Genomic DNA, 12913 nt, shown 5'->3' on the forward strand with positions numbered 1-12913 from the left:
CCCTCTGACTTAAAGCTTTTTATGTTCTTATGTAAGTATTTGTGAAGTTATCAAGACTCCAGAAAGTTGCTGATACAGCAAATGTTTTTCTCTCCACATATGCTTTCATATCATGCCCGGTGGCCACAGCCTCGCAGTGTTTATAGAGAGGGATCAACCAGAGATGCTGCCTAGTTTCAACTGCGCTGTGAAAGCAAAACAAGCTTTGTATATTGATGATTAAATCGAGGAAAAACTTTTAGTGTTGCCTAATGTGTAAGGATAAAATATTATAATAAATAGGCTATGTAAATGAAGAGAGATTATTATCTTCCTGTAAGCAAATGTAAAGATAATGCTGGCCAACTCTGGTTTATGCTGGACTGGCTGTTTATTTTATCGGAGGAAATGTATTTCTGTGTGTAATGAACTTATCAGTATTTTCCTGAAGGCATGTGAGGAGTTCAACAAACACATTTCTAAAAGAAGAAGCTTAATTTGTCAAGATATTTTGCAGTCATGGGCACTTTCTGAGCATGGACCCACAGCTGAGTCTGCTTGATTAGGGACAAAAAGATAACGCAGCTTCCGTTGTGCAAAGATAGTGTCCTTAAAGAACGCTAGGAGAAATATCTTTATTCTTTTTTTCATTACTGAAGATTCACATCTTTGTTGAGCTGTTGTACTCGAGAGGACTGTTGCCATGGTGCCTTGGACACTGAAATACCAAGCAAGGCACCATATATTTTATTCATGTGTGTTTTCCTGATCAACAAAAATCTGAGTAAGATAATGTGTGTAGTCAGGGATCTGTGTGCCAGACGTTTCAGTTTCTTTCACCATGCCGTGTTCTGCACTGGTTTGGGCATCTGATTCCTTCCGGGCACATCAAACTGGGAAGAGACCCTGGGGCAGAGGAGAACTGAAAGGATTACATATCACATGAGACCTGGGACATCCTCGGAATCCCCAAGGAATAGCCGAGTGTAATTTTTAACCACAATTCACACATCCTCCGTCAATCTTCCACCAGCCTTTTTCCAAATGTTCTTTGTTTAATAGTTTTCAAAAACTTGGCAGTGAACTTCCACCTTGAATAGCTCTCAAGTATTCTTCAAAGAAACAGAGCTGCATCTTAATTCTGCCCTCTTTCTAATAAGGGTCAGTATTGTCTCTATTTTCTCTATTCTCTATTCCCCGCAGTCCCTTCCGATCCCTCTCTTCCTGTGCTTTGTTCTTCGGGACCTGCTGCAGTGTGTGTTGAGGGCTGAAGGGGTCTTTACCAAACTGCCCAAATAATGCAAAGCAGTTCCAATGTTATCCTAACACAACCTATTCAATGTATGTGTCTCATGTTGTCACACTTACATGTGTGAAACTGTATGTAAAATATCTCTTATTTCCTTGAAAAGTTAATTAAATTAAATAAAACTTTAATGAAACCCGGGGGAAAGTGGGTCATGCCAAGAGAGAAGATTCTAAATACATACTGTAGGTGCTAAAAAAATGTTGCTGATGATACGGAGGAAATAGGACAAATGAAAATACAGTGGATTTAGCCTCATTGAACATATTAAATTGTGAATACTGCAATTGCCATTCCGAAACCAAGCAAGGCTATACATGTTTGCAGTTTATAGATATACAGGACAGATGTATTGCATATGTGCCTTACAGCAGATGGAGGAAGGTAATGGTTTAGAAGTCTGTCAAAATATGCAAATGCACATACTCAATTATTCATATACATAACGTTTATAGATAATTTACATCTCTATAATATATTTAAAGGAGCACCTCAACCATGATATGGTTAGTTACATAACCATTTCTTCACCACTTATCATTCAAACGTTCAATTAGTGGTTACCATACATGCTCTTTATATGGACTTTATGCCTACTGCTTAATTAACTCTCCCCCAATCAGAACTCTATCATGAATGAAATAGGTATGTAATAGACCCTGAGTTTAGACTGCCAGGAACGCTTTCACCCGGGTCTTGTACCCTACTTTAACTTTCCCAGTTAGATTAACTGTTATGTAACTAGAGCCACTACAGGATTATCGAGAAAGACGAAACAATTAAAGACCACATGGGCTGGCGTAAGAACATCCTGCAATACAAAAATCAGGGCATAACTTTCAGTCATATTTACCTTCCTCCGTTCCTTCCTCTTACCCGTGATGCACCGCGAGGGTTGTTCTCGACAAACCATTTCATCCAATTTAAGTCAAAAATAAGTACATATTTATTTATAAACGGTTACTTTTAGTACTCCCATGTTTGACTCACTCGTTGTTTGGGCATTAAAGGGGGTCGGAAGTTTTGCGAAAGCGTAAAGGTCTTGCACGTTACCCGTTGTAGCCCGTAACTTAGCAACGACGTTTGACGCGACTCGCGGGAGAATAAACGTTAAACAACCACGGAGCATTTGCCTCTTTAGTTTCCTGTGATATTTGTTGAACATGGACGGACACAATTTGGGGAAAGAAAGGCTCATAGTTCCCAATGACTTCACGTCATCAGCACTTTCAAGTAAGTTTCTTTTTCTAGCTACATTACAGTTCCGCTGACATGTGCTCGTAACCAAATATAGAGTTTGATCTTAGCCAGCTAACATTAGCCTAACTTCATTAGACTTAAAAATGATTATTTCTTGACACTTCTGTATCAGCTTATGGTCATGGGTTACCTTGCTATTAACAACAAGAAGAGTTTTGCTTAAGAAAAAACTCACTTTGATAAGCTACTTAGGAAACCGTATAAACATATTAACATATGAGAACACGAAGCAAGGCTAGCTAACGCATGCTCACAAACACGCATTGTTTTATTTACTTAGGAGGTATCCAAAAAGAGCTGATACCCCCGTCCCATTTTACATCGAGAGTCCAGCCTGCAGGAGCAAACCTCAGCACGAAGATCCAAGACCCATCGACTTCCATTTCTTGGATAAACCAAGGTGCAACAACAGCATCATCAGAGGAGAAGTCTAGCCCTGCCAACCCATGGCTCGCTATATCCCAGGCCCAACAGGAAATCTTGGAGCTCAAGAGGGAAAATCAGAGGATCAAAATGACACAGAGAAAAATCAGAGGAGTAGGGATTGCTGTGGATCACCCATCTGACCTTCGGGCAAGGTATCCAGCTATATTTTTTATGGTCAAATACAGATATTTTTAATGTATATATTTTACACTGACTGTCACTTGGATAGTAACATTAGGTACTTGACTAACTACTCTCCCGTTATGCAGGTGTCCAGAAAAAGGCGAGCAGTGGTCTAGATGGGAGTCAGACTGGTATCTGGAGGTGGAGAAGCACAAGGCTGAAACTGAGCGGTTGAAGGGCCAGCTGGAGGCATTGAAGGAGACTGCGGAGAGACAAAGGGAAGAAATGAGGGACAGGGACAACGAAGTGAACAGGTGGGAGAAATGCTTATGTCATTATGCAATCAAGTCTTTTTACAATTTGGTCTGACATTCTTTACAGAAAACTTCATGAATCACTTAGATGAATCATTTTGAACGTGGCATAACCTTTGTTTGACAGACAGAGCCAAGAGTTGGAAGCATTGTGCACAGAGCTACATGAGACTAATACAGTGCTGGGTAAAATAAGGGAGGAACTCATTGAAAGCAGCGCACAGAAAGAGAAGATAAGCTCACAGGTAAGGCTGTTTACTGACTAAACATTTAATTTTGACACTGTTGTTGACAGATCAGCTGGGAGTTACTGGCGTTACCGGTGTTATTGGACAACCTTGTTATCTATAAAAGTGCTTGTAGTCATCTGTATGTTTAACATTAATGACTTTTTATTTATGAGGATTCTTCCATGTTTAACATTTTTCTATTTTGCAGCTTGAAAGACAGAAGGAAGAATCTGGTGAGGAAATTGCAAGGCTGAGAAGTGCTTTAGAGAGGAGAAGAGAGGACTCCCGGGAGCTTGTCCTGAAAGCTGAAATGGGCAGGTTACAAGCTGAGGAGGAAGCCAAACAGCAGACTCTTAAATTATCAGAACAACTGGAGGAAATGCGCAAGAAGCATAAGGTCGAGGTGTGTGGCAGAACCTCTGAAAGGAATGTCAAAGCATCTTAAACATGTTGCATACTGATTCAAATAACTCCATATTAATGGGCCATTGCTATGCTGTAGTGTTATTTAGTAAAACAGGGAGTATGTAGCACAGCCCTTCACTGAAAATGATCTGTACTTCTGACATTCCTAACAATGGGAAGGAGAACTTTTTAATGGAAATCATTTAGATTTAGGTTTGAATGAGTATTTTTCAAATCTTTCGTTGTTTCTCTCTCTTTATTACTTCCAGCTTCAACAGTGTAATGCTTACCACAGTGCAGAGCTGGATGCAGCAAGCAAAGCCAGCAGAGAACTACACGACAAACTTCAATCAATGACCTCAGAGGTGCTTGAGCTGAAAAAAAATCAGGTGGTGTTATCAACAGAGAGAGACGGGCTGAAAGAACATTTAAGGTGCAATATTCAATCTCAAAATGAAAACAGCCACACATTTACAGCAGTGTGCAGTCACATTCCATGATTTTCTTTTCGAGGTTGTTGTTTATTTTTCAGCCAAATGGGACAAGCTTTTGAAACACAATCAGCAACACTGCACAGCCTCAGAAATTACATTGGCCAGCTCGCCCCAGAGAAAGGAGAGAAGGAACGATTAAATGACGCTGTTGAGGTGGGGACCATATAAACAGTATTGATTACAATCATCCTACTGTAAAGTAATTGCTTTGGGGGAAGAAGCTTAAGAAAAATCTTTATTTCAGTAGTTTTAAGCGTAAATTGTTTGGGAAAATAAGAACGAGATTTATGAATCATCATGCACGTATATCGTATCTAGCTAACATTTATTATTATGCTTTGCATTTTGTCAGAGGCTGAACAAAGAGAAAACCGCTCTCCAGAAGACCACAGAGCTTTTGACTGTCAGGCTTAACTCTGTGAACGAGATACTGGCCCTACAAGAAGAGAAAATGGTTAAGAAGGTCAGTTTTTTTTAAAGTTTTTTTTTTATTAGTTCACAGTGGATGATACCCACCTGTGCTGAAAACAAACAAGCAGTTGTTCTGCTGCTGGCAAGCTGAAACAATGATTTCCTCCTCATGAGGCTTTGAACAAGATTTTCTTTAAAAAATCTTGTTTTTTTTTTTTTGTGTTTTTTTTATAAATACCTACAGTAGGCTCTATGATAGATGCATCCCCATCACAAAGGCCTTGTGTTCCATCTATTTTAGAGAAGAACGTTGTTATTGCAGCATGTTGACTTAATTCATAGAATTTGATCCGTTTAGCCATTAGTCAGAAATCGTCCGTTTTATCAGTGAGTCACAGTGCTATGCTGTACTGCAATCTAAGTCTTCAAATCTAAATAGTGTCTGCAACAAATGCATAGACCTCTAAGTGGAGTCACAGCAGGTTTCGATCAGAGAACAACAACTCCACTTCACCAAAATGCTATTGAAAGTCCTTTCAATTCGACCCACCAGGCTGAGTAATTAGTAAATACGCTGCAGTCAAATCCAGACAAACATTGACCCTGAGTGTCTGTGATCTGATTCAGATGGTACTCTGAAGTCGTTTCCTGTGTTATGTATGTCCAGAAGAAGTGTCCCATATGGTGCTCTACGTTGAAGGATTTGACATGAATGTGAGTTTTTACATTCTATCTTATCTCTTCAGCCGACAGAACAGACACTTCTGACGCACACGGCTATAAAGTTATAGCTTCAGACTATCTCATCTCGATGGTCTGAAACTTGATCCGCTCCATGGAGGATGATTATGCCGATCATTTTCCAAAGCAAACCCTGGGGCTTTTAGCCTGATGATGAAACGGAAAAGCTGATTTCACTGGCTGAGCCCTTCACCTGAGGTGCTTTGTATTTACAGCCTGACCCGTAAGGTGTCAAATAAAGCATTTTTTTGTCTGCTTGAGAACGTCTTTGCTGTGTTCTCATAAATGTAAACCTGCATAAACATGGACGTTCCATGAGAAGTAATTGTACGAGTTGACTGATTGGGAGCTGAAGTTCTTGTTAGACATCGAAGCACAGTGATGCATTTAACAGAAGAGACTGTTTTTAAAACTGCTTAATATGGGGGACTCATGATTTGAAAGGGCTGTACTAGTGTACTATGTGATATATACTATATTATTATTCTGTGTGTGTGTGTGTGTGTGTGTGTGTGTGTGTGTGTGTGTGTGTGTGTGTGTGTGTGTGTGTGTGTGTGTGTGTGTGTGTGTGTGTGTGTGTGTGTGTGTGTGTGTGTGTGTGTGTGTGTGTGTGTGTGTGTGTGTGTGTGTGTTCCAATAGACCTTGACAGAACCACTTGTGAAGAATGGATCCGAAAGCCTTCAAGTTCTCCGGCTGTGGAGAGAGAAAGTGTTCAAGTTGTGTGTCCAGCTTCGCTCGAAGGACATTGAATTAAAAGGAGAGAAGAATGCACTTCTTTCAAACGTATGAAGACAGTCCTCTGATGTTCTGCTGTAGCACAATCCTCATGCTCTTTATCTTTGAGAGCATGCTCTAAGTGTGCTTCTCTCCTCGCCTCTGTTTCAGCTCAGAGCCGTGGAGCAGCAGCTCCAGCAGGAGCGGCACCGGTCCACTGTGCTCCAACACAGTCTCGATAACCAGAGAGCTGAGCTGGACCTGGAAAGAGTGGAAAAGGAGGTTAGCACCATAGCGAGTGATGTGATTTACGTGGGTGTCTTAATATTTGATGATGTAAGATAAATTTGGGGCTGCATAGGAGAGTGATAAATGTGCGTACATTTGTACCCTTGCACACAATGCTGACTCAATGGAAACTTTACTCGGTCTCTGTAGTACTTGAGGTTATGAACAGCAGCTGGCTAGTAAGATATTCTTAGCACTGAGAATCACAGTGGATTTGTGTATGAGACTGTTTTTATTTTTTGGAATGATTGTTTTCTCTTAGACACTCAAAATGAACTTGGCCCAGCTTCAGAAGGAAAACTCTCAGCTGAAGTCGCAGAATCAAAAAGCAGAAACTGATCTTGAATCAATTTCTGAAGCGGTGCAGAGGTAAAATGAAATTCTCTAGATTCAAAATCAGAAGATGAATTCATTACCAAGCAAATGTTTTCTTCACTTCTGTGTTGAAACTTCGACATTTTCACACTTTTTTTTTTCCGCTTCCCAGGTTTACTTTAGCATTTGAAAGCAAGGTGGCAGAAGTGGATGCGGCTCAAACAAGGCTCAACACTTTAACACAGAGGCTAACTTTTGCCAAAGGACGAGTGGAGACAATCCAAGGTGTGGTTTTCATGGCCGTTAGTGTGACGATTGCGTGGGCCTCACTTTTAGATCACACATGACAGGTTCAAAGAGGGACATCGTCATGTTTTTGTCTTGACAGGTTTGCTCATGAGGAGGGTTGCTTTGCAGAAAGTGCAGCAGGCCAGTAAACATGCAGAACAGGCTGCTGACAGGTATGAGGTCATTTTTACATAACAAGTACACCCGATCAATCTCTAGTGACCTGCATGAAGTGAAGTCTGTTAGTCATGTTTGCCTGGTAATTCCATTACAAACAAAAGTAAGGGATCTATTTTCTTTTGTATGCTGTTCAGAGGTTTTACATTTTACTGGTTGCTAAATTAAAATGATCAAATAACCATTTCAGTGCTAATCCTGTGAGTTGTACAGTTGTTCAGTGAGTGTTTTCTGTGGCTATGAGTCTACTTCTAAACATTTCTTTCTGAATGTTTAGTCTGTTGTTGTTGTTGTTTTTTTTGATATTTTTGGGGTTTATGTCCCTTTGTATATAAGAGACAGCACAGTGGATAGAGTCTAAAACTGGAGGAAGAGAGAGACAGAGGACTTGCAGGAAAGGAGCCACAGGTTGGACTCAAACTTAAGAGTCCAACCAGGCCAAATGTGTGAGGCCACCTGAGCCTCTTCCTGCTTCTTTTCTTCTTCTTTTTTTTTTTTTACACCTCCATCTTGTCTCTGTGTGTCCCCCCAGCATCTCAAACCTGCACGCTGAGCTCCGTTTGGCCTATGAGGAGAGAGACCAACTCACTCGGGAACTCAAAAGAACCCCGGAGCTCATTGAGAAAGCACTGACTGACCTGAAAGAACAGCGTGAGCACGCGTTTCTCTCAACACCTCGACATGAGAAGATAATCTCATGATCACTCATTTCTCCTTTTTTTAACATCCTCCTCAGATGAAGGCGTAGTGCAGCAGCAGCAGCAGGAGCTGGAGCAGAGCTGCGCGGAGGTCCTTCAGGCCGTTGCAGGTAGAGAGGAAGCTGAACAGAACTTGCTGGAGATCCGGGCCCAGCTGAAGGAAAGCGAAATCGAGGTGGAGAAACTGCGCTGCGAGCTGATCAGCCAGCAGGAGCGCAGCGGACGTGGTGAGGCAGCAGCTGTGGCGTGTGTGTTTTTCAACCTTGACTTATCCAGGGAAAGCCGGCTGAGCAGCCCCGCTCTTTTCCAGAAATGTCCTACACATTTCACACCTGGCCACCTCCTGCCTGCCCCACAGCTTTGCTGGAGCAGTGGGGGATTAAGTGACACACTCAAGAGCACCTTGACTGTACTCTGTCAGACAGACGGTTACTAATACTGATGTGGTTTCCTCAGTGGACATTTAGGAAATATCTTTCTTAAAATCCACATTAATGATATAACCACACATTTTCTAATGACTGTTTTAAAGCTGTTGATAGGCACATTCAGTTTATGTACTCTATAGTGAAGTCGCTCTTTTTCATTGATCACATTGGCACCTCAATATTGTGTTTGTGCACATTTTGAACCTTACCCTCAAATAACTGTTTCGGCTTCTTGGGGGCATCAACAAAAAAGTGAAAAACACAGAGCACTGAATCACTACAAACTCTAAAATGATTTCGTTCATTTTAAATACTGTTTATTTAATTTAACACTAAGTTGACTCCTTTCAGCTCCAGTGTACTATTAACATTCATCTGCACTCGTGTTCTTTGAAGTTACACTGATTCCAGGAGGAAATATCTGGTTCTTAAGCTGCTGATAGCTCCGCTCTGTTTTTGTAATCAGCTGTTCACTCAGCGTGTTTATGTGCTGTTTGGTCTTAGATGTTTAAAAATACAGTTGTTTTTCAGCTTTTTATTGTTAACAGAAAACTGCTGCCATACATAACTTTGAAGTATTATTATGCTTATATAGTATTGGTTTGTTCTGCTGTACATATAGTAAGGGGAGGTTGCAGTAGATTTCTTCACAAACGTGTTCATCAAGGTGTCTTATAACATAAAAACATTTAAATAAGTCTGTGAGAGCGGCTTAAAGTCAGCGTACCTGCAAAAATAACTTATTGGTACTTTAAACGTATTGGTGAAAAATGGAACCTTGTTAACCTTTGTTTTTGGTAGCTTGTGAGCGGTCAAACGAGAGGTTCTTTAGGATTCTGAATCCATTGCAAACATTTGTTTTGCAAAAAAATCCACTGCTTTGTGGAGAAATGGCCACGCCCACTTTTACATGTCACACGTTACAGTAGCTTTATATGTTGATTTTAATAACTTTTTTTTCTCCCCCCCATTACATCTTTATTGTTTGACTTTTTTATTCTTTAATTGCCAGGTCCTTAATGTATTCCTCTAGCTTTACTGTTTTGCGATCTAGTCACAGGGTTTGATGTGAATGGCACCTTTCAAAACGATTACTTGTGAATTTCTGCTCACAGATGCAATAAAATCCAGTCTGCCCGCTGAGCTCCAGAAACAGCATGAGCATGTGCTTCTTGTTGTGTGAGTTACTGTACTGAAGAAGCATGCATTTGTTTTTTTCCCCCTTCAGTCCTGCAGGAGAGAGTGTCTGAGATCAAGGAGCACTGTGCTGAGAAGCTGAGAGAGATGGAGGATCAGGTCAATACTGCCAGAAGAGAGCACACCAAAGCAGGTAGCAGGATTAGCAGCATGCTGTCTCAGCCCGCAGTAGCTTAAAACAGGGGGCTGAAGTCATATCTGTGATCTAATATGATTCTGATTGTTTACGCAGTATATAGCTGCGTGTCCCTGTGGTTATTCCATCCGTCTGTGTTGTCTCTTGCAGTTATGACTTTGCGCCAGTTTGAAAAAGTGGCAGGAAAGAAACCGGATGAGATGAGAGAAAACCAACACTATGAGTTTGAACATATCAAAAAGAAAGTCCAGAATAAACAACCCAAGGAGACCCTGCGAGACAAAAACCTTCTGCTGGTAAGACTTTGCAAAGCGGAAGAAAACTGTGATAAAAATGTTGTTCCTGTCCTCATGATTACGTCACATAACCTGATCCAGGTCTCTGTAGCTGAGAGTGAGCATACATCGGAGTATACCAGAGGACACACAACAGCTGTACAAAAGTCTCGAGCACTAAAGGAACAACCTTCAGACATGCATGCAGATGGTAGGTAGTGTCTTAACTCTTCATGCATGAGACACTTGTTTTCAAGTCCCCCCCCCAAAAAAGAGCCACATCGATCTTAACAATGGTTTGTCTGCTTCCTGTCAGCGAGGCTCCTGTCTGTTTTGGAGGAGCTCCGTAGTCTCAGTGCTGCAGTGGTTAACAGCTCTGAGGACTCTGCGGAGGAGGAGGAGGGACAGAGTGACAGCGTGGGACCGTCTACGAGCAGTCGGAGTGCTGAAACCTGATGATGAGTCACTTGAGCCAGCGAGCACACCTTTAATTTGTTCAAGAGGTGGGCAGTGATGATGTGTTCAGAGCCAAAGAAACACGCAGGAAGAAAAAGAATGGCTCCCGAACAGAACCAGTGTGTGCTTGAATTCAACGAAAACATGAACCATTTGAATACATCTTCTGTGTTACTAGAGGACTTGAATTGAAGAGAATTCAGAAAAATATTGTATTTCATCCAGTCAACGTTTTGGGCTGAACAAATATTGGCAAATTCTACAAAAGCACTTCTCGACATGAGGGGAAGGAAAAAGATTTTTATTATTCAGTCATCTATCACAGTTTGATTGTCGGACTGTGTTTTTCAGTCCTTGTGTGGTCTTACTTTCCTTAACATTGAAAATATGTGTAACACTTTCTCTTATGACCCTTATTTTAAAGATTCCCTCTAGAAATGGATCCTTGAATAATATGTAGCTCCATTCATGATTTATGGTCAAATCATTACAAAATTCTATGAAAAATAGACCTTGGTGAAAATATATTTTATGTGACTTCAAATATAAAATATATGTAAATTTATATATAAAAAATATAGGCTATATAAATATATTTTATAATGTGACTTCAAATATAAATATATTTTAAATGTATCTTGGGGCTTCTGTCTTTATTTAGAGATGAAAGTGGGCAGAGTAGGAAATCAGGGACAGAGGGCCACAGGTCGAACCCAACCGCCTGCTTGTAGTAGTGTAGCCGCTGTACATGGGGTGTGGCCTAACTATGAGGCCATTAATGGCCCACATGAACTATTCTTTTCAGACTTTAATCAATATCAACCATTGACAAGACTTTCAGTGATAATAAAAAATCGAATGCAAATAGAAATGTTTTAAATTAAAGGTGACAGTGCTTTCGAGTGAAACGATCTGTTGACTTTGATCCTAGTAGTTTGTGTCTTACTCTTACAAACTAATAAAGTATTATTGTTTTAAAGTCTGTGGCTTTAAAAAGTATTTTGAGAAATGACGATTCATATTTTGATGTGACTCCTAATTTCCTTCTTACTGACGGTTTTCTGTTTTAAGAACAAAAGCCAATTTCAATGAACCATTTAAAGGAACAAATCTGTTAGTAGATTCTTACATGACATTTGTTTTTATGATGAAGCAGGTATATGTCCCATTGGTTTCTCTTTATATCACATCGGGACAGAGGGGAAGACCTTTTTGCTTTCATTTGGAAAGAAATCAATATTTTCTATTTGAAGTTCTTATAGAGAAGTCAGTCCAAAAATAACTGCAGTCTTCGGATGGATGATGATAAACATCATGATGAACCAGATAATTGTGCTATTTATCAAATTGTCATGAGTGCTAATACATTTAGCAAGAGTTCAGAGCCTCAAGGTAGAACTGTAATGGAGAGCTGAGGAGAAAACTCAAATCAAGTCTAGACCTTCCTTCTCTTTTTTTTCTCTGAGAGCATCACAAATGTTTTTAAGAGACACGCTGCTCGAGAGGTAATTCATCACAGCAAGTAGAAGAGGTATGAAGATTTTATTGATATCGCGTCATTTTTCATAATGTAGTAATAAGAAAGTGTGCGCGTGATCCTGCTGACAGAAATTGAATTTGAGATAGTCTGCGTCCTCATGTGCATCCCAAATCCAGCAGAGGGCGCTGTTGTCAAAGGTGAGGGCGTCACATGAGATTGCGGACATTTCCAGGAGCCTTTCAGACTTTGTTTCCACGGCATTGTTTTAATTTGATTATTATTGAAGGAAGAACAGACGTGATTGTTTCTTTATAAGAGTGAGGGTTGAGATGAGGTTTACATTCTAGTCTAAAAAGAACATATGAATAATAAACCCAAAAACATAGTTTGGGTTGTCAGATAATGAACAGTTGTCCTTGTTATAGAAAAAAAAAAAGTATTCATTGCTTTAGAGTCCAGGTGTCGACTTTACACGTAATGTTTAACATTGCACATCTTCATGTGAAAATTGTGTGCAGCGGGTCATCCATGGAAACTTAATTCATGAAGCTCTTGGTTCATAGCTCGCGTGCTAGTGTTGCTTCCAGAGGCAGCTTAGAACTCTAGTTAGACTAGTTGGACATACTAATGTGCATCAGCAGTCTCTGTGTTTGTCTGTGCTACCACTTAGTGGTAAAGTTGTTTTTGCTTCGAGGCACCACTTTATAAAAATAGCACTTACAGTTGACATGGGCAGATTTTGAAAAGTAGGAATTTAAGGAAGTTGTAGAA

The 12913-nt window shown here is 40.3% G+C and overlaps 1 protein-coding gene across 2 annotated transcripts; it reads left to right on the forward strand.

Moving 5' to 3' along the window:
• The first annotated feature begins 2173 nt into the window (after positions 1–2173).
• cchcr1 (coiled-coil alpha-helical rod protein 1) lies at positions 2174–11298 on the forward strand. Of its 2 annotated transcripts, none has more exons than XM_079355654.1 (19): positions 2174–2518; positions 2826–3123; positions 3241–3408; positions 3536–3653; positions 3847–4041; positions 4313–4476; positions 4576–4690; positions 4890–5000; positions 6330–6473; positions 6576–6686; positions 6955–7061; positions 7180–7292; positions 7396–7468; positions 8005–8123; positions 8209–8397; positions 9827–9928; positions 10082–10227; positions 10309–10417; positions 10527–11298. In XM_079355654.1, the coding sequence occupies exons 1-19, from the start codon at positions 2449–2451 to the stop codon at positions 10718–10720; spliced, it is 2646 nt and encodes an 881-aa protein (XP_079211780.1). In that variant the 5' UTR covers positions 2174–2448; the 3' UTR covers positions 10721–11298. The 2 variants fall into 2 exon arrangements, with proteins under 2 accessions (XP_079211780.1, XP_079211781.1); XM_079355655.1 differs by having other exon boundaries at positions 2175–2518; positions 10523–11298.
• Positions 11299–12913: the final 1615 nt, after the last annotated feature.

Source organism: Symphodus melops, assembly GCF_947650265.1.
Source record: "Symphodus melops genome assembly, chromosome: 11".
Taxonomy (NCBI): domain Eukaryota; kingdom Metazoa; phylum Chordata; class Actinopteri; order Labriformes; family Labridae; genus Symphodus; species Symphodus melops.

What these genes read in the sequence shown, in the direction of transcription:
- cchcr1 (XM_079355654.1), top strand. Translation starts at nt 2,449, where the DNA reads ATGGACGGACACAATTTGGGGAAAGAAAGGCTCATAGTTCCCAATGAC. An exon ending in CACGTCATCAGCACTTTCAA is followed by an intron (nt 2,519 to 2,825) that starts GTAAGTTTCTTT and finishes TTATTTACTTAG; the next exon opens with GAGGTATCCAAAAAGAGCTG. An exon ending in AAGAGAAGATAAGCTCACAG is followed by an intron (nt 3,654 to 3,846) that starts GTAAGGCTGTTT and finishes TCTATTTTGCAG; the next exon opens with CTTGAAAGACAGAAGGAAGA.